This window comes from Ambystoma mexicanum, chromosome 9 (assembly GCF_040938575.1).
Source record: "Ambystoma mexicanum isolate Mex_15411 chromosome 9, UKY_AmexF1_1, whole genome shotgun sequence".
Classification (NCBI taxonomy): Eukaryota; Metazoa; Chordata; class Amphibia; order Caudata; family Ambystomatidae; genus Ambystoma; species Ambystoma mexicanum.
Window position 1 is genome coordinate 1,517,042,703 of NC_090931.1, and position 25,783 is coordinate 1,517,068,485.

Sequence of the window (25,783 nt, forward strand, 5' to 3'; positions counted from 1 at the left end):
GCAAAGGCCAGGGCGTCCTCGACTCTTAAATGCTACGGACACAAATGGAAGAGGTTCTCTGTCTGGTGCCACGCACAGAAGATTAACCCTCTACGGATTACGGCTCCCCGAGTGCTGCCGTACCTGCTGACGCTGGCCAAAGCTGGTCTGGCACACGCGTCCATCAAGATTCATCTTGCTGCGATCTCCCGATACACCAGAACCACGGGCCGGACGTCCTTGTGGTCTCATCGTCTGGTGAAAGAGTTCATGAAGGGACTGTTCAGATCGTTCCCGCCGGTGAAGGCTCCGGCCCCGGCGTGGGAGCTCAACGTGGTGCTGACCAAACTCATGGGACCTCCGTTCGAGCCTCTGCACTCGGCCCCGTTGAAGTTTCTATCGTGGAAAACAGCTTTTCTCGTGGCCATCACCTCCGCACGACGAGTGGGAGAGATCCAGGCCCTTTCCTGCAAGGCCCCGTACTTGACTTTCCACGACACTAGGGTAGTGCTCAGGACGCACCCCTCCTTCATGCCCAAGGTACCGTCGGACTTTCATCTCAACGAACCCTTGGTGTTGCCTGTGTTCTTCCCGTCGCCTTCGTCGCCGGCTGAGAGGACTTTGCACTCGCTGGATGTAGCTAGAGCGCTGAAGTTCTACGTGGACCGCACGAAAGGTTTTCGGAAGACGTCACAACTCTTTGTGAACTTTGGACCTGTCAATCAGGGGAAGGCTCTCTCGAAGGCTTCCATCTCCAGATGGCTCTCCGGCTGTATCATGTACTGTCACCGGTTGGCAAACCGACCGCTGCCTGGCCGTCCGAGAGCCCATTCCACCAGAGCGATCGCAGCTACCACGGCGTTCCTATCTGGTGTGCCCCTGCTGGACATATGCAGGGCTGCTACGTGGAGGTCGACGCACACCTTCACGAAATTCTACTGCGTCGACCGGGATTCCAGGGAGGAGTCCAGGGTCGGCCAAGCAGTGCTGCGCAACCTGTTCGCCTGAGGTGAGCCTGGTGAGGAGGTAAGATGCTTAATGTTGAGTTGATGTGATGCTTAATGTTGAGCCTTTGCCACCTCCCGTGGTTGTGCATGTGTGTACTGCTATGTATTCTTTATTCATGAGCATGTGAATCCATGCCAGACCCCATGCTGGAGAAGGAACAAGTTACTTACCTGTAACTGTTGTTCGAAGGGATTGTGTCCTCCGACGTATTCCTTATCTTAGATATAAATCCTTCAGCTTTGCTGGCCTCGGAAAATTTTTTCGCCAGAGGGCGCTGCGCGTCGATGATCGCCGAGTCGATGACCCTCGACGGCCTCCGTGCCGACGTCGACGTCATCCTGCCTATAAAGGCCGCGCGCAGCGTCCGTTGCTCAGTTCCGTTTTTCCGCGCTTCGTTGTGCCTCGGAACACCGTTGCTCAGTTCTCGTCAAGATAACGTATATAATAACTACTATTTACCTCGATATCGATGGCATCCTCCTCCGACCCGACGACCCCTCGGTCCGGTTTCAAAAAGTGCCGAGACTGCGGGAAGAAAATGTCGTTGACGGACCCTCACAGGGTCTGTTTGTGGTGTCTGGGAATCACGCACCAGAGTTCGGAGTGTGAGGAATGCCTTTCCATGACGGCGAAAGCCTTGAAGGAGCGTAGGGGGAAGCTCGAGAGAGGTAGGTCAACTTTAACTTCCTCGAAAGCTTCTTCGGTAGAGTCGAGACGTTCGTCTCCTCACCATAAAAAACACTCTCGATCTAGATCACGAAGTGGCTCCCACCACTCGTCGACATCGAGACACTCGAAGAAGAGACGTAGGAGATCCCCTTCGTCATCTTCGTCGAGTTCTCCTGAGAGAGTTCATTGCCCCACAAAACGCAGCTCGCAAGCTGAGTGGGAGGAATTCAGGAAAAAGATGCTAAGCGTCTTCGAGAAAGCGGCCTCGTCCCCCTCGAAGACAGCTGAGGGTGATACCCCGGGTAAAAAACCCAAAAAATCTAAACGCCGCGAGTCGCAGTACCCGGCGGAAAAGTCAACCCGAAAGCGCCTCGAGCCATCGGGAGATAAAGCATCATCGACGCCATCGTCGAAAACTCCTTCGAAACAGAGGTCGGCGCCATCGACGCCGTTGTCGAAGGATTCATCGGCGCATCAGTCGATCGAGTCGACGCCGACGTCGACGCCGATATCGACGCCGGTGAAGGAAAGAACCACGGCTACTCCACAGCCAACGGTTAGACAAAAGACCTCCGACTCGACGCCGAGAACGTCGACGTCGTTCTCGAGCAAGACTCCGATCCTTTCGAGTTCTTCGAGGCCTAGTACACATTTCTCGACGCTTTTCACGGCGCCTTCGAGTACTTTCACGTCGGTGTCGACGACATCGACGTTTTCAAGGCCTGTGATGATGGCTCCTTCTGCATTGGAAATGGGGTTTATACCATTCCAAAAACCAATGTATCCCCCTTTAACCTCGATTTTTGAGGAAAGGGAGGATTCAGACCAAGATATTGATTTACAGAGGACCACATCACCAGAGCCAGAGACTTTCGCCTCTGAGGAAGGAAGATTAAAAAATCTTCAGGATGCACTTCAGGAAGCTAGTGGCTTGGACACTTCTCCTGAAGCAGAATTTATCAAACCAGACCCAGGAGAACATGCGGAGACTCCATATAGAGCTCTGATGTCTAGAATCATAGAATTTATGGGTTGGTCTGCACCTTCTCCTGCCTTTCAGCAGGATGATCTCACTGACATACTGGACAAGGGCCCACAGGAGGATCCTGTGGTTCCATTTCACTCTGCTCTACAGAGAAGGATTTTGACAAACTGGGAAACGCCAGAAATTATCCCGGCAGTAAATAAAAAACTGTCAACAAAATACAGGGTGGCTAGTTCTGACCCTGAATATTTGTCAAAACACCCTACTCCTGAGAGCTTGGTTGTACAGGCTGCAACCTCATCAGGCAGCACATCTGCATACCCCACTGCTCCGCAGGATAGGGATGACAAAAAATATGATGCCATGGCTAAGAAGGTTTTTTCTGCCTGTAGCATGGCGTTAAAGTCTATTAACGCGACCTGTACGCTCGCTAGGTTCAGCCACACCCTTTGGGAGTGCGCTTCATCAGCGGCTGACTGCCTCCAAGAAGGAGAGGAAAGGGACGCATTTTTAAACATCATCAGGGATGGTAAAGATGCGATGTGCGAGACCCTACAAACTGGCCTAGATTCTGCTGACAGTATCAGCAGGGCCATGGCGGCAAGTACCACAATCCGCAGGCATGCGTGGTTGAGGAAGTCTGGTTTTGCCTCTGACGTGCAGACCAGGCTTTTGAATATGCCCTTTGACGGTTCTACCCTCTTTGGAAAGAAGGCGGATGACAGTTTGGAGAAACTGCAAACGTCCAAGGCAGCAGCCAAGTCATTGGGAGCTGCTATCCGTCAGAATACCTTTCGTCCTTCGGGATCATCGTGGAGAGGACGGTCCTTTCGTTACTATTCCTCATATGGAAGGGGCAGGGGACGACCGGCTCAAAGAGGCCAAGGAAGATTTACCCGTGGTGGACGGGGTAGGGGAAAGAAAGCCGCACCCGCAGGAGCAGGAGCCACTTTACCTTCGGCAACTGCATCAGCCGCTTCAAAACCACTCTGAGGTCTCCCCTCACAGAACACCAGTAGGGGGCAGGTTAACTCACCATCTGACGGAATGGCAGGCTATTACGTCAGATGCTTGGGCTCTGGAGACAGTAGCCCAAGGTTACTGCCTGCCCTTCCTACATATCCCTCAGAGTCATCCACCGGGGAACAACCCTTTGAAGCTTCCAGATCCGCTCCTCTTGCAGGAGGTTTTAGACCTGCTAGAGAAAGGTGCCATAGAACTGGTACCTGTAGCGGAAAGGAACAAGGGTTGGTACTCCCCCTACTTCATAATACCGAAGAAGGACGGAGGACTGAGACCCATCTTAGACTTACGGGAATTGAACAAATTCCTCCGAAAGGACAAGTTCAAGATGGTGACTCTCTCTCAGATCCTTCAAGCCCTCCAGCTTCAGGACTGGTTGGTATCTCTAGACCTCCAGGACGCTTATTTCCATGTGCCGATCCATCCCAGGCACAGGAGATACCTGAGGTTCGCAATTGGCAGCTCTCATTATCAATTTCGAGTTCTGCCATTTGGGCTAACCTCCGCCCCGAGGGTCTTTACCAAGCTAATGTCGGTTGTGGCTGCAAGTCTAAGGAGGGAAGGGATTCATGTCTACCCTTACCTAGACGATTGGTTGATCAGAGCTGTATCTTCGGAACAGGCTCAGAGACAACTAGATTATGTTTGCCACTTCCTTCACAAGCTGGGCTTCTCCCTCAATTTAAAGAAGTCACAGATGATACCATCACAGAGACTCCAATTCATTGGAGCAGTCCTGGACACTTCCCTGGGAAAAGCCTTGCCACCAGAGGTGAGGGCTCGAGATATTCTGCAGATGGTCATCAGATTTCAGAATGCCCAATATCTCCCAGCCTACGACTTTCTGAGGTTGCTAGGCCTCATGGCATCCTGCATATTCCTCGTGCCGGAGGCTCGCCTGAGAATGAGATCCCTCCAGTGGGCACTGAGAACTCAGTGGTCACAGTTCTCAGGAAGGATGACAGATCTCCTTCGGATCCCGGTCAAAGTAGCCCGAGACCTTCAGTGGTGGGCCTGTCGGGAGAACATCCTGAAAGGAGAAATGTTTTGGCAACCATGGCCGGAGATAACAGTAGTCACGGATGCCTCACTCACGGGGTGGGGAGCTCACGCCAACGACTTGACCATCAGCGGTCGTTGGTCTCCATCGGAGTCCAGACTACATATCAACCTGTTGGAGCTGAGAGCCATCAGACTAGCGCTGAAGGCTTTTCTGCCGTCTGTACGGGGAAGAAACGTCCTAATAATGACGGACAATACAGTGGCCATGCACTACCTCAACAAAAGAGGAGGCGTAGGCTCACTACCACTGTGCAGAGAGGCGATGCAGCTCTGGTTTTGGGCAATTCAGGAAGGAATCTCTCTATCGGCAATTCACCTAGCCGGAGAGAAGAACTTGACAGCGGACGCTCTGAGCAGGCAGAGCACAGTCTCTCACGAGTGGGAGATAGCTCAGGAAGTCCTTCAAGAGATCTTCGCCCTTTGGGGAACCCCTCAAGTGGATCTGTTCGCCACCAGTATCAACAGGAAGTGCGACAGATTTTGCTCAAGGGAATTTCCCCCGAGAGGAGCTCTAGGAGATGCGTTCGTAGTGGACTGGGAGTTCCCACTTCTGTACGCGTTCCCTCCGGTCCCTGTCATTCCTCAAATGATCAGGAGGTTGAGAAGGTTTCGGAAGACCATGATCCTAATTGCCCCGGATTGGGCCAGGAGAACGTGGTACCCGGACCTTCTAGACATGTCCATCTGCCCTCCAATTCGACTGCCATACAGAGAGGATCTTCTCTCGCAGAAGGAAGGTCAGGTTCTCCATCCAGCCATCAAGACCCTCAACCTTCACGCTTGGTGTCTGAAAGGTTGAGGTACAAGGATTGGGACCTTCCGGATGATGTTATGGAGGTGTTGCTTTCGGCCAGAAGGCCGGCAACTAAAACTCTATACCGCTGCCGTTGGAACAAATTTTGCAGCTGGTGCAGAGAAAAGAATATTGAACCCTTTTCTTGTGGTACACCTATGGTGTTGTCATTCTTACTTTACCTGGCTAATTCAGGCCTACAGGTTGGCACAATTAAGGGCTATCTCGCAGCGCTATCAATCTTTAAGCGCACTGCAGAGGAGCCTTCATACTTCAAAATTCCATTGGTAATACAATACCTAAAAGGATTAACTAATGTTTATCCCCCGAAACCTTTTCAAGTTCCCTTATGGGATTTAAACCTAATTTTAAACTTCCTAAAGGGTGCCCCTTTTGAACCACTACACTCTTGTTCATTGAAGCTTCTCACCCTCAAAACTGTTTTGCTAATAGCATTGACATCTGCTAGAAGGGTTAGCGAGTTGCAAGCCTTATCGTGTAAACCTCCACATACAATCTTTTACAAGGACAAAGTTGTTCTTCAGGTGAAGCCTAACTTCCTCCCGAAGGTAGTCTCGGAGTTTCACATCACTCAGAAGATTATATTACCTTCTTTCTACCCTCCTCCTCATCCGGGGAAGGAGGAAGAGAGACTGCACAGGCTGGACCCTAAGCGAGCCTTGAGCTTCTATATCAGCAGATTGGCTAAGATCAGACAAGCAGACCAACTCTTTGTAGGTTATGCAGGACATAAGTTGGGCCTTCCAATAACAAAACAAACCATCTCCAGATGGATTATTTTAGCCATTCTGGAATGCTACAAATTGGCAGGAAAGGAGCCTCCTCAAAATCTAAGGGCTCATTCTACCAGGGGTATCGCAACATCCTCAGCCCTTCAAAGAGGGGTGCCAATTCGAGATATATGTGCGGCTGCCACATGGTCGTCCGCACATACATTTACCAAATTCTATAGCCTGGATTCCTCCTCTAGTCAAGAAACTAGATTCGGCAAGGCTGTGTTACACTCTGTCCATTCTGGAAGGGTAACATAACTTTTATTACTCCCGCCTCCAGTCACAATACCACTGCTATGGGAGTCTATCTAAGATAAGGAATACGTCGGAGGACACAATCCCTTCGAAGAACTAGTTACTCTTACCTTGTAACGTTCTTTCGATGGGATGTTCCTCCGACGTATTCCTTATCGACCCTCCCATCCATCCCCGCAGTATGACTTCCTGTGGGTTTGCAGCCTATGCTCCTTCAAGGTGATTAGTCTAATCCAAAAACATTACTGGGGACTACAAAACGGAACTGAGCAACGGACGCTGCGCGCGGCCTTTATAGGCAGGATGACGTCGACGTCGGCACGGAGGCCGTCGAGGGTCATCGACTCGGCGATCATCGACGCGCAGCGCCCTCTGGCGAAAAAATTTTCCGAGGCCAGCAAAGCTGAAGGATTTATATCTAAGATAAGGAATACGTCGGAGGAACATCCCATCGAAAGAACGTTACAAGGTAAGAGTAACTAGTTCTTCTCCAGCATGGGTCTGGCATGGATTCACATGCGAACCCTCCCGCCTACCCCTCTGCGGCTCTTCACTTGGTCATACTGCCACTTCACGTGCTTCCAAATCTGAAGATGGCTGCCAGAGGCGGTGCTTAGGTAGAGGGCAGTCATTGGCTGTGGTCAGTATGACGCAGAGACCAGTGATTGGTTATTACTACGAAAGACAGATCAGAAACGAAACTGATACTGGTTTTTTCTTTACCGAGGATTCCCAGCCTGACGACGGGGAATATTCATGAGCATGTGAATCCATGCCAGACCCATGCTGGAGAACAACAGTTACAGGTAAGTAACTTGTTCCTTACTTTGCATTAATTGTCATATGAGTTATACAAACGGCAAATTCGGTTGTAAAACCTGAATAAACCCTTTTTTTTATTTAACCTGAATTACTGACTCCTGCCTGCTATTTAACACTTGGTAATCCCTTTTTCATTATAAAGAAGAACAGGGAAGTTGACTGATCATATGACGTGCCCATTTCAGCTCTCCACATCTCCTGCACTCGAAAAATGTAATCCATTACCTCCTCTCCCTCGTTCATATTGCACTGCATTACTGACTGCAAGTCTGGTGTGTCAGGGAATGTCTCTCTTAATCCATCCCACACTCGGGCTCTTACTGTATTGAAAGCAGCCCCATCATGTCTGTCGCTGTCTAGTGTGATCCTAGGAAATCCTGCTTTTGCCCACACTCGCTCTGCCTGATCTCCTACAGCTGATACAAGTAGGCTCTTCACATCACCTATAGCCAGGGGCACCCCAGCGGTGTGTTTCTCGAATGCATATATCCACTTGCTGGCCCCTCCCGACAAGGGGGGCAATAATTTTAGTAGGTTTGCTTTATCCATCTGGGCCCACGGTATATAATTTGGTCTCCCTGCCTCCCTGTGTATTAATGGGAGTTGGAGGCGTCCTTTACTTCGCTTTCCTGCAATTGTTCCTGTTCCTTTTCTTCCTACTACGGCAATTCTCCCCACTCTATTTCGCAACCTACCTGTCCAGTCTTGATTCTTTATTGGTTCTAGAGGCAACTCATCGAACTCCAATAGGCTTCCTCCCATGGCTGTTCCCGCACCCCCTGCCTCTCGCCTATCTTCTTCTATGTCACACCATAGTTCTTCTTGCTCTTCACCTTCTTCTTCCTCTGCCTCTGCGCTTCTCCCAGTCCCCGTCGTCCCTAACTCCATGATCTGTGTGGGTTCTTCCTGTATTCTGAAAAGTATCTCCCCCTTCTTCCACCCCTCCTCATTTGCTTTCTCTGATGTGTGGGGCTGGGATAACCGACCTGATTTTGTTGTGTTGCGCTCATCTTTTTCACATACGCTTTGTATTATCAACAGTTCTTCTCTAGCTATTGACAGTCTAGTTTCTAGATCTTCTGTTAATTTGCAAATGACCGCTGAAGGGGTACTTGCCTGACCACTTGATCGTGGACACTCGTCCGGTGGTGGGGCTGTAGGCCAGGTGGTGGGGGTGTTAGGTGGGACATATGTTGGATTACTGTAGCCTTCAGCAGGCGCTGGTTTATTCAGAAGTGGGTATAATCGTGTTACTTCTATTGACCCCTGATTCTCCCCTTTCTCCCCGCCTCCCTCTGTTTTTATGGAGGGGGAGGAGGTGAGGACCGGTTGATCGAGGGCGGTTTCCTTTTTCTTTGGCGGGGGTACCTCCTCGAATAACCGCCATAAGTCTAACACTTCCCTCCTGTTATGGTATTGTTTACCCTTATATTTTATGTATATGCAAGTGGCTACCATGTCCAGAATACTTTTGTCAAATGACCCTCCCTGTGGCCAAACCTGAGGGAGGCCTGCCCCTTTTAGTTCCGTGACCCATTGGTCATGGTACTTAGTGATTTTATCTGCATGTCCCGGGAGCGTTCTACAGATGTGTACTAGAGGGGTTTCTGCCCCCATGTCTCCTTGTTTGGCTGCGTACGCTGTTTCTTTTTCTCCCACCTGTGCCCACTTGTGCTGTGTCAGATGTGTACTACGAGATACCACGGATAATATATGGCCGTTAGCTGCAAAAACCTTTTTATTATTGTCTTACCAGGTCACACTTACCATGACCTTACCACCAAAAAGACACAAAATTGTTTTGTATTAAACCTGTGGAAAAAGTCTTTCACACTCTGCATCCATTCATTGTGCACCTAATCAGTCATCAATCATCACACCACTCCACAAATAATCCTCAATGCTCGTACTACTTTTTGCAACCTCTTCTTTTTCCTTATACGTTTTTCCCACTTCCCGTGTGTTTTTTATCTCTTAGAAAAAGAAAGAAAGGAGAAGAAGAACTTTGTTCACTGCTGATTCCCGTGTCTCCAATATTAACTTCAGACACCTTCACTTATTATTCCCAGTACTAGTCAAGATAGCACTACGCGGCACCGCCTTCTACCCCTTTCAGGCTAGGTTCCCGTCTCTTTTACCCTTATTCACTTCCTCGTCCTAATGGCCATATATAGGGATAGAAAAAAGTTGTTTAGACAAGTTCAAAGATTTTCCCCCTTACGTTTTTACACTACCCCCCCCACCCCCCCTTTTCTTCCCTCTGTTAATATCGCTCGCACTGAATACTCACGTATCCTTCTTGAACCGAGACTCTCCGGACTTGGTCCGTCCAAGCGGCGCTGCCTCGCACTCAATGGTCCCACCCGGCTCCGGCGAGTGGTACTCTGTGGGTTTTTTCAAGCGGGACCCGTACCCTTTCGCCCTACTGCGTGCGCACGACTATGCGTACCAGTTGCCGTAGGTGGGCGACTCTGTTGAGCGGGCACGCCGTGCGTCTCCACTGCAGCCGGGGCCGTCTCGTGCCAAGGGGACAATTTGAAATTCAAATCACGTTTATGGGGTCACCAACTGAATGTAAGCATCCCCAAACACACACCCCCCAGTAGAGAGGCAGTAATGGACACACCCCAGAGGGGAAGAAAGCCAGGACCAAGTGCGGGTGATATTAACAGTCTCTTTATCCAAGTAAAGTAGGGCATGCAAAGGATTCTGCAAAGCTCCGAGAGCGCTCTGCCTGACAATAACAAAGGCAGTACTTTTTATTACAAAATTGCATTAAGCACGTCACTAGCTATAGGGGGCACATAACCATTGGGATAGGGTGGCGTCGACTAGTACTATATACATTGTTGCTTTCGCTGCTCCGTGATTGGCGGGGCTCCACGCGGTTCCAGAGTGATGTGGGCAGTCAGCTGGGTTCAGCGAGGCCGGACATGACTTGATCCGATGATTGGTGGTTGCATTGCTACTTTTGCCCTTGTGGCACATACCCACATTCATTCATGTGTATTACACGAGTTTAGTTGTCCTGTGGGTTAATGGAGGGCAGGTTTGAGGTCGGGTCATGGACAGGAATATTGACATGTGAGAAGGGGCTGTCTCAATACATCTTTCACAATGGGGTCTTAGGGGCAGAGGATACAGGCCCCGTGGACCCTGGGGTCCTATCATGGGGGCACTAGGGGTGTTGTTTAACCGCTTTGGTTACTTGGGAATAATGAGGGATGGGAGCACGCTTGGTAGATGTAAGGGGAAGCGCCCCCCCTTTCTGCGGGTCATCAGTTCTCTGGGTTTGGCAGGGGCACTGTTAGGTCGTGGGGGCTTGGGTTTGGCAGGGGCACTGTTAGGTCGTGGGGGCTTGGGACTGGTGCCTGGAAGTCGGTGGGACTCGGGGCCAGGTAACTCGTGGGCCTGTCTATGGTCGTCTCAGAGAAGGGGGGGAGACGAACGCTTGAGACGGGATTCAGCAGACTTGGAAGGCCTAGCTATGTGGGCTCGGCATCTCCAGGGAGATGCGGGCGGGAGGAGGGGGAAATGGCCTTGCAGCTTCGTGCGCGGTCTCCTGCACAACACCGGGGCGCTGGAGCTGGGTCAGGGGAGGGGTGACAACATGAGGGTGGTTCTACAACAACATTCACATATGTGGAGTTTATACAGTTATAACATACATTTCTACGTTCACAGTTGACATCAGAAAATGAGGTAGTGTTAGGCAAGAGTATGCATGGTAAGGGTAAAGTGTTCCATGGAATGTGGACTGTATGCATTATTCGAATTTGTAAACATTGTTGGTCGCACACAATCTGCTTGAACAGTTTCTTTGAATTAGCAGCGATCGTCAGTCAACACAACAAATCTCACATTAATTACTTCACATGCTACTAGAGTCTTTCGGGTGGATAGGGGTGGGGAGCTCCTTAAATCTTAAAGTGTATAAACCGTTCGTGCAGGGTTTTTGGGTCAGGCCAGGTTATGCAAGTTCCGATTCCCTCCTCGTTTTTCAGGTCATGGCTCGGGCAATGATGTACTGCGGAAGGTTTAACTGTTACAATGTTGTAGCTTGTTGTTCTGTGCGTGTCTGGTGGCTCGTGAGAACGAGTCTCCAGCGGATCTTCCGTGGGGTGGAGGGTAAGGGGAAATGCGGGCCTTTAGCGAGTGTGGTCAAGTGAGGGTCATGTCTCTGTTCTCTTCGTGTGCCTGCCTGCTTGAGCTAGGTTCAGCCGTCTAAACAAAATGGAGTAGCTCTATACAAAAATGGAGTCCGTGTCCTACCATTAATGAAGCCCCACGTGTCGATCCGCAGCCGCCCCACTAACCTGGCCAGGGTGCGTGTGGGCTGCCGACGAGTCATGCGTCTTCACCTGGGCGGGAGATGTAGTCGGAGGGGGGCCCTATTGAACCTTCTCCCCTACACTACATTGCTACTTTGCCCTTGTGGCGCACACCCGCATTCATCCGTTTGCTATTTACATGTTTAGTTGTCCTGTAGGTTAATGGAAGGTTGATCTGGGGTCAGGGTAGGGACTGGGACCATGACACGTGAGACGGGGTTGTCTCAATACATCTTTTGTGGGGGCGTTTTAAGTCCAGAGAGTGCAGGCCCCGCAGCTTTTGAGGTCTTGTCTCGGGGGGGGGGGGGGACGCTAGGGAAGGTACTTGATCATTTCAGACTTGAGGAATAATGAGAAGTGGGAACACGCTTGGTAGATGCAAGGAGTAGTGCCCCCTTCCTGTGGGTTATCGGTTTTCAGCGGTCGGCGGGGGTACCTTTGGGCCGTGGGGGCTCAGGGCTGGTGCCTGGAAGTCAGTGGGATTCGGGGCCAGGTAACTCATAATTCAATGGGCCCGACCTCAGTCGTCTCAGAGATGGGGGAGGCAGGCGTTTGGAAGAGATTCAGCAAGCAGGGGAGGCTGAGCTATGTGAGCATGGCTATCTCCAGGGGGACATGGCCTTGCAGCTCCGTGCGCGGGATCCTTCATGACACCAGGGAGCTGGGACTGGGTGAGGGGAGGGAAACAACATGAAGGTGGTTCTATGACGACATTCACATAGTATACCTTTTTAACCCAAAAGTGTCTTACATGGAGTCGTACACTACAACATACATTTCTACATTTACAGTTGACACTCGAGAATGAGGTAGAGTTAGGCAATTATATGCATGACAAAGGTAAAAGAGTATCATTGCATTGTGGAATATGTGTATTCTTCATATTTGTAAACATTAGTGGTTACACATAATTCTTTGCTTAACCATGTTCAGAGCTAGCAGCAATCGTTAGTCAACACAACACATTCCATATTAACTACTTCACACATCACTAGGGTCTTTTGGGTGCACAGGGGTGGGGAGGCGCCTTGGATTCTAAAGTGCAGGGACCTTTGTGCAGGGTTTAGGTCATGCCGGTTTGTGCAAGTTCCGATTACCTCCTCGTTTTTCAGTTCATGGCTCGGGCAATGATGTACTGCGGAAGGTTTGGTTGTTACAGTGTTTTACTTTGTTGTTTGTGCATGTCTGGTTGCTCGTGAGAGCGGGCTTTCAGCGGATCTGCCAGGGGATGGAGGGTGAGGGAGGTGTGAGCACTGGGGATTGCGGTCAAGTAAGGGTCATGCTTCTGTCCTTTTCGTGTGCCTGCCTGCTCGGCCTGAGCTTGGATCAGTCTTTTTGACAAAATGGGGTTAGTTCTGTACAAAATGGAGTCCGTGTCCTACCCTTGACGCAGCCTCACGTGTCGGTCTGCAGCCGCCCCACTAACCTGGCCAGGGCGTGAGTGGGCCGCCGACGAGTCATGAGTCTTCGCCTTGGAGAGAGATGTAGTCCGAGGGGGGGCCCTACTGGCCTCTGCTCCCCTACACAGTAGAACAAACATTTCACTGTAACACAGAAGGCCAAAGTATCTCACTTTCACTTGGAGTGCTTCAGTGTTTTCCCCCCAGAAGAAAAAACAATACTGAACGAACCAATAACATAGGAGGTAACAAGAGCAATCAGAGATCTACCCAAAAATAAATCCCCAGGCCCGGACGGCTACACGGCCACCTTCTATAAAACTTACACGGAAATTCTTTCCCTGATCTTAATGAACCTCTTCAACACCTTTAAAGACACGGCAAACATCGCTACGTCAATGAACGAGGCAAAAATACTGGTATTTCACAAGAAGGGGAAAGACCCAGAGAATCCGAGCTCATACCTCCCAATAGCGTTAATACATATAGATGCAAAACTCTACACAAAGGTCCTCGCTAACAGACTTTCGCCCCTGCTCCCCAAACTGATACATCAAGACCAATCAGGATTCATCCCAAGCAGGAAAACGCATGACAATATCAGACGAATTGCACACCTGATAGAGAAAGTGGGAATCACCAACACCCCGGCAGCAATCCTAGCGGTAGATGCCGAAAAAGCATTTGACCGGGTGGAGTGGTCCATGTTGTTTGCAATATTGGAGAAAATGGGCATGGGCAACACGTACATAAATATGATACGGGCCAACTATAACTCACCCTCGGCAAGAATTGCAGTAAACGGAGAACTCTCAAACAAGATCAACATAGGGAGAGGCACCAAACAGGGCTGCCCATTGTCCCCCCTCCTATATGCAATCTTTCTCGAGCCATTACTGGCAAAGATAAGGGCGGCATTCAACATTAAGGGCATAGAAATGGGAGGGCAGACACACAAGACAGCGGCATATGCGGACGACATGCTGATGACCCTAACCGACCCAATGAAGTCACTACCTCACCTCATACAAGAAATAGAAGAATACGGAACAATATCAGGTCTAAAAATAAATAGGCAAAAGTCATCGGTAATGGTCCTGGCTGGAGACATACAAGAAATACAGAGAAAAACGGAAGAGCTACATCTGCAAACGGCGGAATAAGGGGTACGATACATTGGAGTCACACTGACCAACTCAATAAAAAATCTCTATGCAGGGAACTACACGAAACTACTAGAAGAGGTGAAAAGAGACTTGGAAAGATGGAACCCACTTGCAATATCCTGGTGGGGCAGAATTTAAGTCATAAAAATGACACTACCGCCCAGACTTCTATACTACTTTCAAGCACTCCCAATAAGAATACCGGCGGCTTTCTTCAAGTCACTCACCAAAGTAATAACAGAATGCATCTGGCAGAACAAAACCCCGAGACTGTCAAACCAAGCACTTACGGCGCAAAAATCAGAAGGAGGCATGGCTCTCCCTCACTTCCGGAAGTATTACGAGGCAGCCCAGATGTAGGTCCTGAAGGAATGAATCTCAAACACATCAGAAAAATTATGGGAGGCACAGGAGAGAGCGGTAGCAAGATCAAACATGCCACACCTGCTATGGATCAAACCGGAGCATAGACACCAGAACGTCCGAATGAGTGAGATCATGAGCTCAACCTTGGAAATATGGGACAGAGCGACCAAAATAGAAACACTGACAAAAGATCCAGCCCCCTTCATACCAATACTCGACAACCCGGAATTTCTCCCGGCCACGGGGAAAGGAGCATTCCAGAAATGCAAGGGTGGGGGATAGTCAGCTGCCTGCGTGCCTTGTGTGTGCCTCTGTCCTTGGCTGCTGCGGTGGCCGGGGGAGGGGTGAAGCTGAGACTTGCTGTACTATTACAGTGAGGCCTAGTGTTACACTTCGGACTTCCCCATCGGCATCCTTGCAGAATTCATCTTCGTTACAGGCTCCTCTATGGTCCAGGTACAAGCTACCATGGCGTCTGTACAAACGTCGACGTACTCCAGGTCACCTGACACACCTTGTACGTGGAAGACGTACAGCAAGCCACGCCCCTGGTACGACTATAAAACCAACGTCTTCCAAGGGGCTCGTTGCTGCTAATTAGCGTTACCAGCTACACGCGGTTTCATCCGTTTCTTCTTCGTTCATCCTTACACGATTCCTTAACTGAACTCCTGGTTTTGACCTTCTGCCTGAAATTGGATTGCTTCGTCTCCTCCCTTGTTCTTGTTGTGACCGTCTGGCTGTTGAACTCGGAACGCTTCTGGATACGGCTTCCTTCAGTGTCTTGCGGTTCTTTCCTGGTGGCCGCTCTGCACATCAATCATCTCAACAACTACTCAATCATAATCGTGTACTCAGGTACATATCTATTGTCTTCCTTGGACGTTGATTTCTGTTGGATTCTGGGACATTGAGTGACTTTCCTGTGAGTCTTTTCTTCAGTGCATATGAACGCTTTCCTGATTTGCACCAACCCGACCCTAGTGCGTCCCTCGTGCCGTCCGAGGTTACTTACCTATACTAACTTCCCTGTTTGTTATTTTCTCCTGTCGTTGTCTCCAGAATTCTGAACTCCTTATCCTGGACTCCTCCTACTCTAATATTCCTTATTCAGGTCAGTTGTTATCAATATTACAGCTAAAGTGGGAAACGATACTGATTTAGATTTATTCCACTCACTCGTGTTATTCTTTGTAGATAATTCCGGGGAAACGCAATTCCAGTCCAATATTCCTATAGGTAGTTGTTCTATCATTTACTGCTATAATCACTTGTTTATAACATCCACACATCAACACTGTCTAATATCTTGTATTCTTTTGCAGCATTGGTATTGGCGGTGTGTGTTCTCCCCGCTCTTTTATTCAATTGACATCTCTGTCTGTTCTATTGAAACAGCAGAGAGGTACATTGTGGAAAAGAGCCCCTCATTGAGGAAGCCTGAGTCTTATACTCGGGGGAGCTGGGATGGAAAGCTGAATTCGGAATTCTATGCTACCAATATCTCCAAGGTCGTGTTCTCCGCATCTTTGACCTATTCGGAGTGGTGAGTAACACCTAGTTACCGAGATGGAGTTGAAAAGGGGGTACAAAAGATGGATGCCCCGTGTCTTGCTCGGTGGTCCCATCTGTGCTGCTGTTGCCAGCATTACATAAGGGCAAGGGGCGAACCCACTACCGGAAGCACATGGTCCAAGCTTTGTACTGAGAAGTAAGTGGCTCGAGGGGGCCTGCGGGCCCCTCGCTCCCATACATTATCTAAGGATTAGGACCCTGTAACCAAGGAATCCTGCATCGTGTCAGCATGAGCAACATAAACTAATGCCTTAAGTCTGATCCATACACATCCCGGAGGCACCAGAATCTAGCAAGGCATGTATCTCAAAGATCTGACTTCTAAGAGACAAAAAACCGTGATGGGTCAACCGGTTTTCCATACCAACTGAGCTGACAAACTTTGACTGGCTAGCGACCTGTGTAAGATAACGTGATCCATCCCAGCTCTCCTTCTTCAAACAGGAGGGTGATGTCATTTCTTGGTAGCCATATGAGGCAAGCAGAACACTTCCTCATCAAATGTCTCCCATGACCACAAACCAGACACATGTAGAACTGCCTTCACTTTATTTCCTCTTCAGGAAGCTACCCCTGGATTGTATCAATCTGCATGGGCTCTTTATCTCCAAAGACATCAGCTGACTTGTGAGTACGCGTTTGGCCACATCTCTTAGTGGGATACCCTTGAACAGACAGAGCTTGCGCCTCCTGCCTTTCACTCTTTCTTTCAAAAAGGTATGTCAGTCTGCATAATAACCCAGTCAACTCATCCAGAGAGGGAGGATACAAAACTCAAGCCAACTGCTCTGCTCCCTTCTCCTTGAGCACACGCTCAAAGAGTGTATATATGCACACTCTATCCTTTCCAACGATTTGGTTTTAAAATGGTACAGCTTTAACCAGGTCACGTAGGAAAGGACCTTCATTGTACCTTCCTACAGATAGCTCAAAGCCACTTCGGCAGAAACTTCAATATCAGGATGTCCAAATATCAAGCTAAATGCTGTAGAATGATTATTTCCAAGATGAATCAACAACTGTTACTTCAGGCATAGCACAACCAAAGCAGGTCCTGTGAGATTCTCAATCACAAATCCAACATTTAACCAGACTGGAACCAACACAGAGGGGCTTACTCTGGACCCGACATAATCAGGAAAAAAGAAATCTGCAGAACTTGTCATGTACTGCTTAAAACTTACTTCACTGGGGGATTCAAGATGGCCGCCAGGGAGTGAAGCTGCACTGTCCCGAGCTCCGTGTCGGCCTACTGTAAGGTGGCAACATTGGAAGGTTAAAAGGCGATATTATTAGTCTGAAAGGTTTCCAGTAGAAATCTGAAACACTCACTTAACACCCAGTCAAGAGAATATCCCCTGCGGATCCCCCGGACTGAGGGACAAGTAAAGGCAATGTGTGGGCGATGCGTGTTGTCGCAGCCGGACCGAGACCACTGAGCAGTGAGGGGGTGACCCCTGACCTTAGAGGAAACCCGCTGTGAAAGGAGGGACAGCCGGAGGGGACAAAGAGGCAGACGGGAGCCATGTTGAGAGCGAGAGAGAGGCCCGTCACCCCCCAAGACCAAAACAAATACAGTGACAATCATGCTACAATAGGACCCACACACAGGAAGGAGGGAGTCAGGGGGGCTCAACAGGAGAGGCGACCACTTCACTTACTATTTCCGTGTTGTTACCGGAGAAGCTGCCCTGAGAACCACAAATATACAGAAGAAAGCCCCAGGAAGCAATCCTTGGCAGTGAGAACAGAAGGGTGCACACAGTGGCAGCCCTACGTCCTTGACCCCACAACGCATAGCAAGCGGTCATAAAGCTGCGACGTGTACCCTAATGCCAAGACCCAAAGGGAAACAGCCCCTGACATCGCAGGGATCCATTAAGGGAACGAGAAGAAGCCCATTGGAAAATTATTGGCAGCAACACATGGAAGGAGAGCCACAGAAGGAGACGGGAACCCTACAGCAAGAAACGGAGGACCAAAGGGAAAAGAGCAATATGGCCTTCAGCAAAGAGGACCTCCAAGAATGTCTCAGGGGAATGGAAGAGCGAATTACTCATACTTCCAGGCACAAATGGCAAACCTGAACGAGGACTTGAAAAGCTCCTTAAAGGAAATCACGGGAGAGATGAACACTCTCGTCTACAGGGTAGATGTTGCAAAACAGGGCCTATCCAAGGTGAGCAGCGAGGCCAGGAGATAGACCAAGAGACGTGTTGGCAGCCTTAGCCTCCTACGAAGAAAAAGAAAAAATCCTCTTTGCGGCCAAGGGCCAGACGTCTATCTCAATAAATGACTCACAAATCCTCCACTTTGAAGACTTAGCAGCAACCGCGCTGCAGAAAAGAAGAGCAATGGGTCCAGTGATGAAAGCCCTCACCGGGAAAGAAATTCGGCTTACTATTCCCGTGAGATGGAAGACAACGGAGGATCACAACATACGCTGACGGACTCTTGATTTTGGGCTTGGACGATGGAGATGTGGACCACAGTGTGTATAGGCGAGACCCCCAGCGACAGCGGAGCAGACCTTGGGAATGGTCAGTTGTAGAAGGGAAAAGGGGTGACAAACTGAAAGGTCCCTACCCGACACAGAAAAGGGATGAACTCGGATGAAGAGAAGACACGTGGCAAGGAAAAGGAATATAAGGAAGCCTTGCAGGATGAGTTTGAGGGGGAATGAAATGGGACGAAAAAATGAAAGCAATACTGGAAAGATATGGCAAAGAAGGAATCAAAAGTGTTCAGCAGGCCACACGGACCAGGGGTTGAGGGGTGGGCACCACTTGGAATCCACAGTAGGTTGAGTAGCTAGAGTTTCAAGGAAAACATGAACCGATTCCAAAGAGCTTTGGGAAGATCGTATGATACAGAAACCAGACCGGGAGGGAAGAAACGGTGTGGGCGAGGGGGGATGTGGCAGGGGGGAAAGGGATAAAGGGCTCACAGTGTCAGAAATTAGAAAGACAACAGGGGAATGAGGCAAAAAGGGTGCGCACAGTAACACGAAACAGCAGCCACAACAGTTCCAAGAGCACTAATGAATACTCCCTCCCAATATCTGGGGGGAAATATATCTACAGTGCACCGGGGCTTACATGGGAAACGAGGAAGGAAGGACAAGAAGGCAGACTCCCGGAGGGTATCATCCAGGGCAATGGCAGGCGATAGGTCATTGAAAATAGTAGAGCATAATATACAGGGTTTAAACACACCCAGAAAGCGGAAGAAACTAGAAGCGCAAATTAGAAAGGGGGTGGCGGATATAGTTCTCCTACAAGAGACACACATTAAGAAGAGCGATAGCACTAGATTGCGTATACAACAACTATCACGCATATACTAGGCGAATGCTAAAAATATAACTGCAGGAGTCTTGATAGGGATTAGAAAGGCACTGGGAGCTAAGGTAACAAATTCCCTGGCTGATCATAATGGTAGATACCTATTCCTATAGATTTGCATAGAGGATAACATTTTCTCGATAGGTACCCTGTACACCCCCAACACGGGACAGGAATCTTTCATACATCAGGCCCTAGGCAAACTGGAAAAGTTATTGGTTGGTGAAATCATTCTGACAGGGGACTTCAATCTAGCATGGGATCCAGACAAAGACAGAAGTAATACAGGGCCAAGGCCAAACAGGGGGGATGGGCCCATCCAAAGCACTAAGAAGGAAAATCTCTGACCTAGCACTGAGAGACCTATGGAGAGCTAAAACAGGGGAAGATGCAAGATACACATGCTTTTCACATGTCCACCAAACCTTCTCCAGAATTGATAACATATGTGGGACGCCAGGGATAATGGGGACGTTAGTAGAAATAAGGGCCAAAGCTATCTCCTTATCCTATCATGCATCAATATGGGCGGAACTAAAACACATATCCTCGCAGAGACAGGTATGGACCTGGAAAATGCAGAGAGATATAATGTATGACAACGTAATGCGGGACATACTAAAGGGGAAAATTAGTAACTACTTTGAAATATACGACGCATCTGCAGCCCCACTAGATGTAGTTTGGGACGCCTTTATGGCAGTGCTCAGAGGTGAAATAATCTCCCTGAATGCGCAAAGGAGAAAAGAGAGGGAAAGGATAGAACAAGACATGGAGGAAGAACTCAAAGAAGCTCAGAGGACACCTGCAGAAAAGAAAAATAAGCATAATTATAGCAGGGTAAAATACTGTGAGGCAATTGGATCTATTACGAACAAGCAGGGCAGAGAGAGCGTTGTTAAATCTGAAACAAAGGTACTATGTAAAGGCGAACAAAGCATACAGAATGCTAGCGAGATTACTAAAACAGCAATTGGATAAAAATAACGTAGACAATATCAAAAAGGCAGATGGCACGATAGCTGCAGATACTGGAGACCTTATAGACACTTTCTCCACATTCTATACCCAGCTATATTTTATGGTGAGACTGAACCAACAATCCAGTCAGGAATTTCTAGATAGGGTCCAGCTTCCTAAAGTCTCGCAGGCAGATAAGGAGATCCTTGAAAACATTATAACGGAAGAAGTGGCAAGGACTATTAAATCCCTTCCTAGTAATAAGGCACCGGGACCAGATGGCACTGATATATAAAATGACGAGTAAAGAGCTGGTACCATTTCTAACAAAATTATTCAACTCATTTCATCAAACGGGGGGTATAACACGCTCTATGGCTGAAGCGAAGGTCGTGCTCTTCGGGAAACTGAATAAAGATTTAACAAACTGTGGATCATATTGACCCATAGCTCTACTTAACATAGATGCTAAAATATATATTGGGATCCTGGCAGATAGAATTAAGAACATTTTGCTGACAATCATAGGTCAGGACCAATCAGGTTTCATCACTGGAAGGCACGCATGGGATAATATCCAAAGGATTACCCATCTGATCGAGAAAGCGGAAATCGAGCAGATCCCGGCGGTATCGATAGCACTAGATGCCGAGAAGGCCTTCGATAGGGTGGAATGGCCATACCTATTTCAAGTAAGGAAACATATGGGGTTGGGACCCAAGTACATCCACATGGTGGAAGCCAATTACAAAGATCTGTCTTAGACTTTCCATCAATGCACAAATCTCAAATACAATATGAATAAAACAGGGTACGAGACAGGGTTGCCCGCTGTCACCACATTTGTATGCTACCTTTCTGGAACCCTTACTCGCTTTAATTAGGGCAGATCCCAAAGTAAAAGGGATTCCATTCGGCGGTGAGACTCATAAGACAGCTGCATATGCAGATGACATGGTGTTGGCGTTGACAGAACCCGAGAAGTTAATCCCAACCCTGGTCAGAATATTAATCGAACAAGAGAAGATCTCTGGACTGAAAATAAATATGACCAAGTCAGAACTGATGGAGTTGGGCTTGCCGAGAGAACAGTAGGAAGCCATACGCAGGAACTCTCTGTTTAAGGTGGCGGTAGGGAGTATCTCTTACTTAGGGGTCACATTAACAAATAAGATGTCCTGAAGCTAATTACCCAGAGCTATTTAAGAATATTAGGGAGGACTTCCTACGATGGACCCCACTGCGAATCTCCTGGCTGGGTTGCATAACGACGGTCAAGATGGTAACGCTCCCAGGATTATTGTATACATTCCAGGCCTTCCAGATAGCGGTTCCACAGTCATTCTTTAAAGAGATCAATAGGATGGTCTCAAAATGTATCTGGCAGAACAAACGTCCACGGGTGGCCCTGGACTTGCTAATGACGCAGAAACAGAGGGGAGGTTTGGGACTGCCGAACTTGCTTAGGTACTATGAAGCGGCCCAACTGAGAGTAGTATGAGAATGGCTCACAGAAAATAGGGAACCGGTATGGGCTTGGATGGACAGAGCAGTCGCGGGGTGCCGCCTGGCAAGACTACTATGGCCGCAGTATGATCCTACGCACCAAGTGGGATATTTGGATAAATGGTTAAAAAAAGAACATCTAACAACCCGTCCCTCCCCCTTCACCTCTCTGTTCGAGAACCCAAGTTTCACTCCAGCGTTAGAAAAGGGCAAATTTGGCCAATAATAGCTAATAGCTCCATGGCTACCGCCGTTCTCGCAATGAGGCCCCTGGTCCGCGTATTTACCTCAGAGTCCATAATCTTTCTAATGAATTACTGTAGCACACCATACGTCTTCCAAGAATAAAGGATGGTCTTGACATTGTTTTCAGGATCTCTCAGTTATCTTAGATGACCAGATCAGAAACTGGCCTGCTACAAAGAAGGGGAACGCCTTCTCTAAATGGGACCTGGGAAACGGAGTCAATTTTGATTACTATGGTACGCTTTGTAAGGTTAAGGGCAGTGATGGCATTAATACTGTCAATTGCATACAAGTCAATGGGCCTCATAACAACTGTGCCGGTCCGGAAACAACGGTGCTGGTAAGCCTACCGGTACTGTTGTTTCCGGACCGGCACAGTACAACTCTGCGGGTGGGTGCTGTCGTGCCCGCCATAGTCAGACCAGCTGGGCGGGACGGCACCCGCTCGCAGAGTTCAGAGGGAATACATTATGTGAGTTTAGTCAACGAACCAGCAATGGAAAGGATAGTCTACATTCCCATAAAAGGGGCTATTTCCGTGACCATGGAAAGACTGCAAGTGCAAAGGAGCTTGTGGAATAGAAAAGGGCGTCATATGTTTACATTGGAGGTCAGTCATGTCTCCTTTTGCCTGTGTTCATAGCACAAATGGGGCTATACAGGCCTGTGCATCCTTTCATTAATGCCACCACCAACACAATAACCATAGCAGAAAGGATAAAGTTTTGTTTTGCCCAAATGTTCAGCAGCCTTTTCCCTGTAACACCATTTGAGTACCATCCATTCGTTGCCTGTCAGATGAAGGTTTGGATTTATTGTTGAATGAACCAGAGGCTTTCATTGAATTATAGCCCAAAGAGTTGTTAGCTGCCTTTGCAGCTGGGATTCACTAGTAGTAGGTTCATGAACATACCAAAGGTGTGTGGTCCACCTTGTAGCTCAAAATCTCATGCACCGATATTATGTGCTCAGTGTCATGTGATACGTGTTCAGGGTCTTGTAGGCATCTCCACAAGGCATTTGCATTTCTCTCTTGAATCCTGGACTGGACAGGATCGTGATGCATAAAAAAACAGTCACAGCATTCCCTCTGATGCCTGGACAGTAGGCTACTGTGAAATTGTGATGCATGAAAACCAATGACCACTTGCACAATCAACAACAGGATGAATGGGAGAGTTGCAAATTTGGATGGCTTTCATAGGCCATCACCCAAGTATGCAATGCAATTGTCCTGTGGTCTGCGATGGTGAGCATCATTTTGACAGAGGGATATTCCCGGAGTGAAAGGTCACACCTCTGGGTGATGTTGGGGTGGCATTAGTTAACGCCACACCTGCGAGTGTGCAGGGACAATCTGTTTCTACCACAGTAGAGCAAGATTGCTCATGAGTAAAAGCACTCATCTCAGACATGGCCCCAACCCGCACTTTGCACATTCGAATCCGGGCAGAGTCCACTCAGCCCTTCCTCCTAACGAGATTGATAAACTGAGTACCATTCACTTGGGTAACACTATCACCTATTATTACAGCACTTTGCAGGGCATGGAATAGGACATGAAGGGATAGGAGAAAGCACTGTATTTTTATTATTATTTATTACATTTGTATTGGGCCTTCGTCTAATGGTGCCTTAACCTCTGTTTTGAGAGCCTTAAACACTTGCCTTTCTGGAGATGAAAGATGCAAAAGGTGAACCTGAAAGACAATACATGAGTTATTAAGTAGTGCATGAAATCATGAAACTCTAGATTTGCCAATTCAGTAAGGTTATACTCAGGCGGATAGAGCAGAACACCTACATATCTACAGTGACCATAACAAAAGCACGCCTCTTTTTGGCAATGATCCAATGTTCCTGCCGCTGTTGTCCTGCAACCTGTAGTTCAGGTTGACAATATTTCACTTGTTTTTGTGATATGAAAAGAAAACAAAATCCCCTTACAGTATATCGAATTAACACCATAGGGAGGGACCTCTGCCCAAGCAGGAAATGCGGAAACAAATCAGGCAAACAAAAGGATGTTCCTGTTATAAAATGTTTCATAACAACTCTAAAGTCATTCCGTCTACAACATCTTATTTAACAATTATTTATGCATCTTTATTCCATAGAAAGTATTTTTACATATTTCATTAACAAATCTCATGAATAAAAGAGCAAATTCACTTTTTCAAGAAACAAAACAAATAAAAGATTCCATAACAACAGCACTCTACAAAAACATGATAAAAAAAGCTCTAATTTGCACAATATCCCAGGGTCAACGTACTGTATATATCGATACAAATTAATCTAGTAAATTTGATGTGGAAAATGCACATCCCAAAGGCAATGCTTGGTATTTGAATAATCTATAGAGGCTGTCTTTCACCTCTACCCCTTTTAAATTTCATGTGAGGAGATAAGCACTGGAATATGTAGTAGAAGTCTGAGCCTCAATGATAACATATATCACTATGGGCGGGGGGGGGGCACATTTCTGTTCAAAGGTGGTGTTCTAGAGAGATTCTGAAATCTCCCTCTTGCTTCAAAACGAAGCATGTAGGGTAAGTGATGATTAAACCAATTTACAAGGTACTTATCAATGTATATTCAATATATTCCTTAAGATCTGGGCTACCTGTAGAGTCTAGAAGAAGGCACTGCTATGCAGTGGAGGGGTGCCAGATGTCCCTATACGCAGCAAATGTGTCTTGTCCCCATTGCCAAGCGCCGATTGGCAGGAAAATGTCCCTTTGGCTAAAGTGCTCAAAATCCTCCTACAAGTTAAGCTTCAGATTTGTTGTTATGTTTAGCGGATAGACTTGGCTACAGGATAGGATACCCCCAGTGAATAAATCATTAGCCAATCACTCACCCTATCTGGGAGTAACTTCCCTGATTTGGCTTGGTTGTCTATATAAAGATATTCAGCATAATATTGTGACGGTACAGCATTTCACAGATGGATCTGATTGTATGACAATGTTTCTAATGTTTTAGGGGGAGGACCTGCATGAAGAGGACACATAAAAAGTGGAGCAGCAGAAGAGGAAAAGGGGGCGAGAAAACATTAAATAAAAAAAAATAATTTGAACCTTTTGATTTTGGTCCTTTTGATTCGAACCTATTGTATTTCGAACCTTTTGATTCGAACCTTTGACCTATAACCGGACCAGAACCATCCACCATGGAGCCAGACAGAAGCAGTTTTGATTGTGACGAAATGGGAGTCAGATGGTTAGTATTCACCATATTATTGTTCGAATAATCGGAACAGGGCCTCGCCCTTAATGAACTGCCACCATCATCCAAGTTCAAGGCTATAGTAGCTGCTAGACGTTCTTCCTGAGCATCAATGGAAATATCCTGTTTTCCATTGAAGATGCAGCTATTGTCGTCTAGAGTACGTGGAGTAATGCCACGTCTAGAGTACGTGGAGTTTTGCTCCAGTTTGAAAAAGTAAGTTGCGCCCACCTCAGCGAGACCATGTCCATTGAAAATTTGTAAAATC

The 25,783-nt window shown here is 48.0% G+C and overlaps 1 protein-coding gene across 2 annotated transcripts in view; it reads left to right on the forward strand.

Annotated features, from left to right (window-relative positions):
• Positions 1 to 25,366, forward strand: part of LOC138489399 (uncharacterized) — a 310,533-nt gene extending 285,167 nt beyond the window's left edge. For both annotated transcript variants that reach the window (XM_069617126.1, XM_069617127.1), the window contains exon 9: positions 25,273 to 25,366. In XM_069617126.1, coding sequence (XP_069473227.1) covers positions 25,273 to 25,302 — 30 coding nt within the window. In that variant the 3' untranslated portion in view covers positions 25,303 to 25,366. The remainder of the gene's footprint in view (positions 1 to 25,272) is intronic.
• Positions 25,367 to 25,783: the final 417 nt, after the last annotated feature.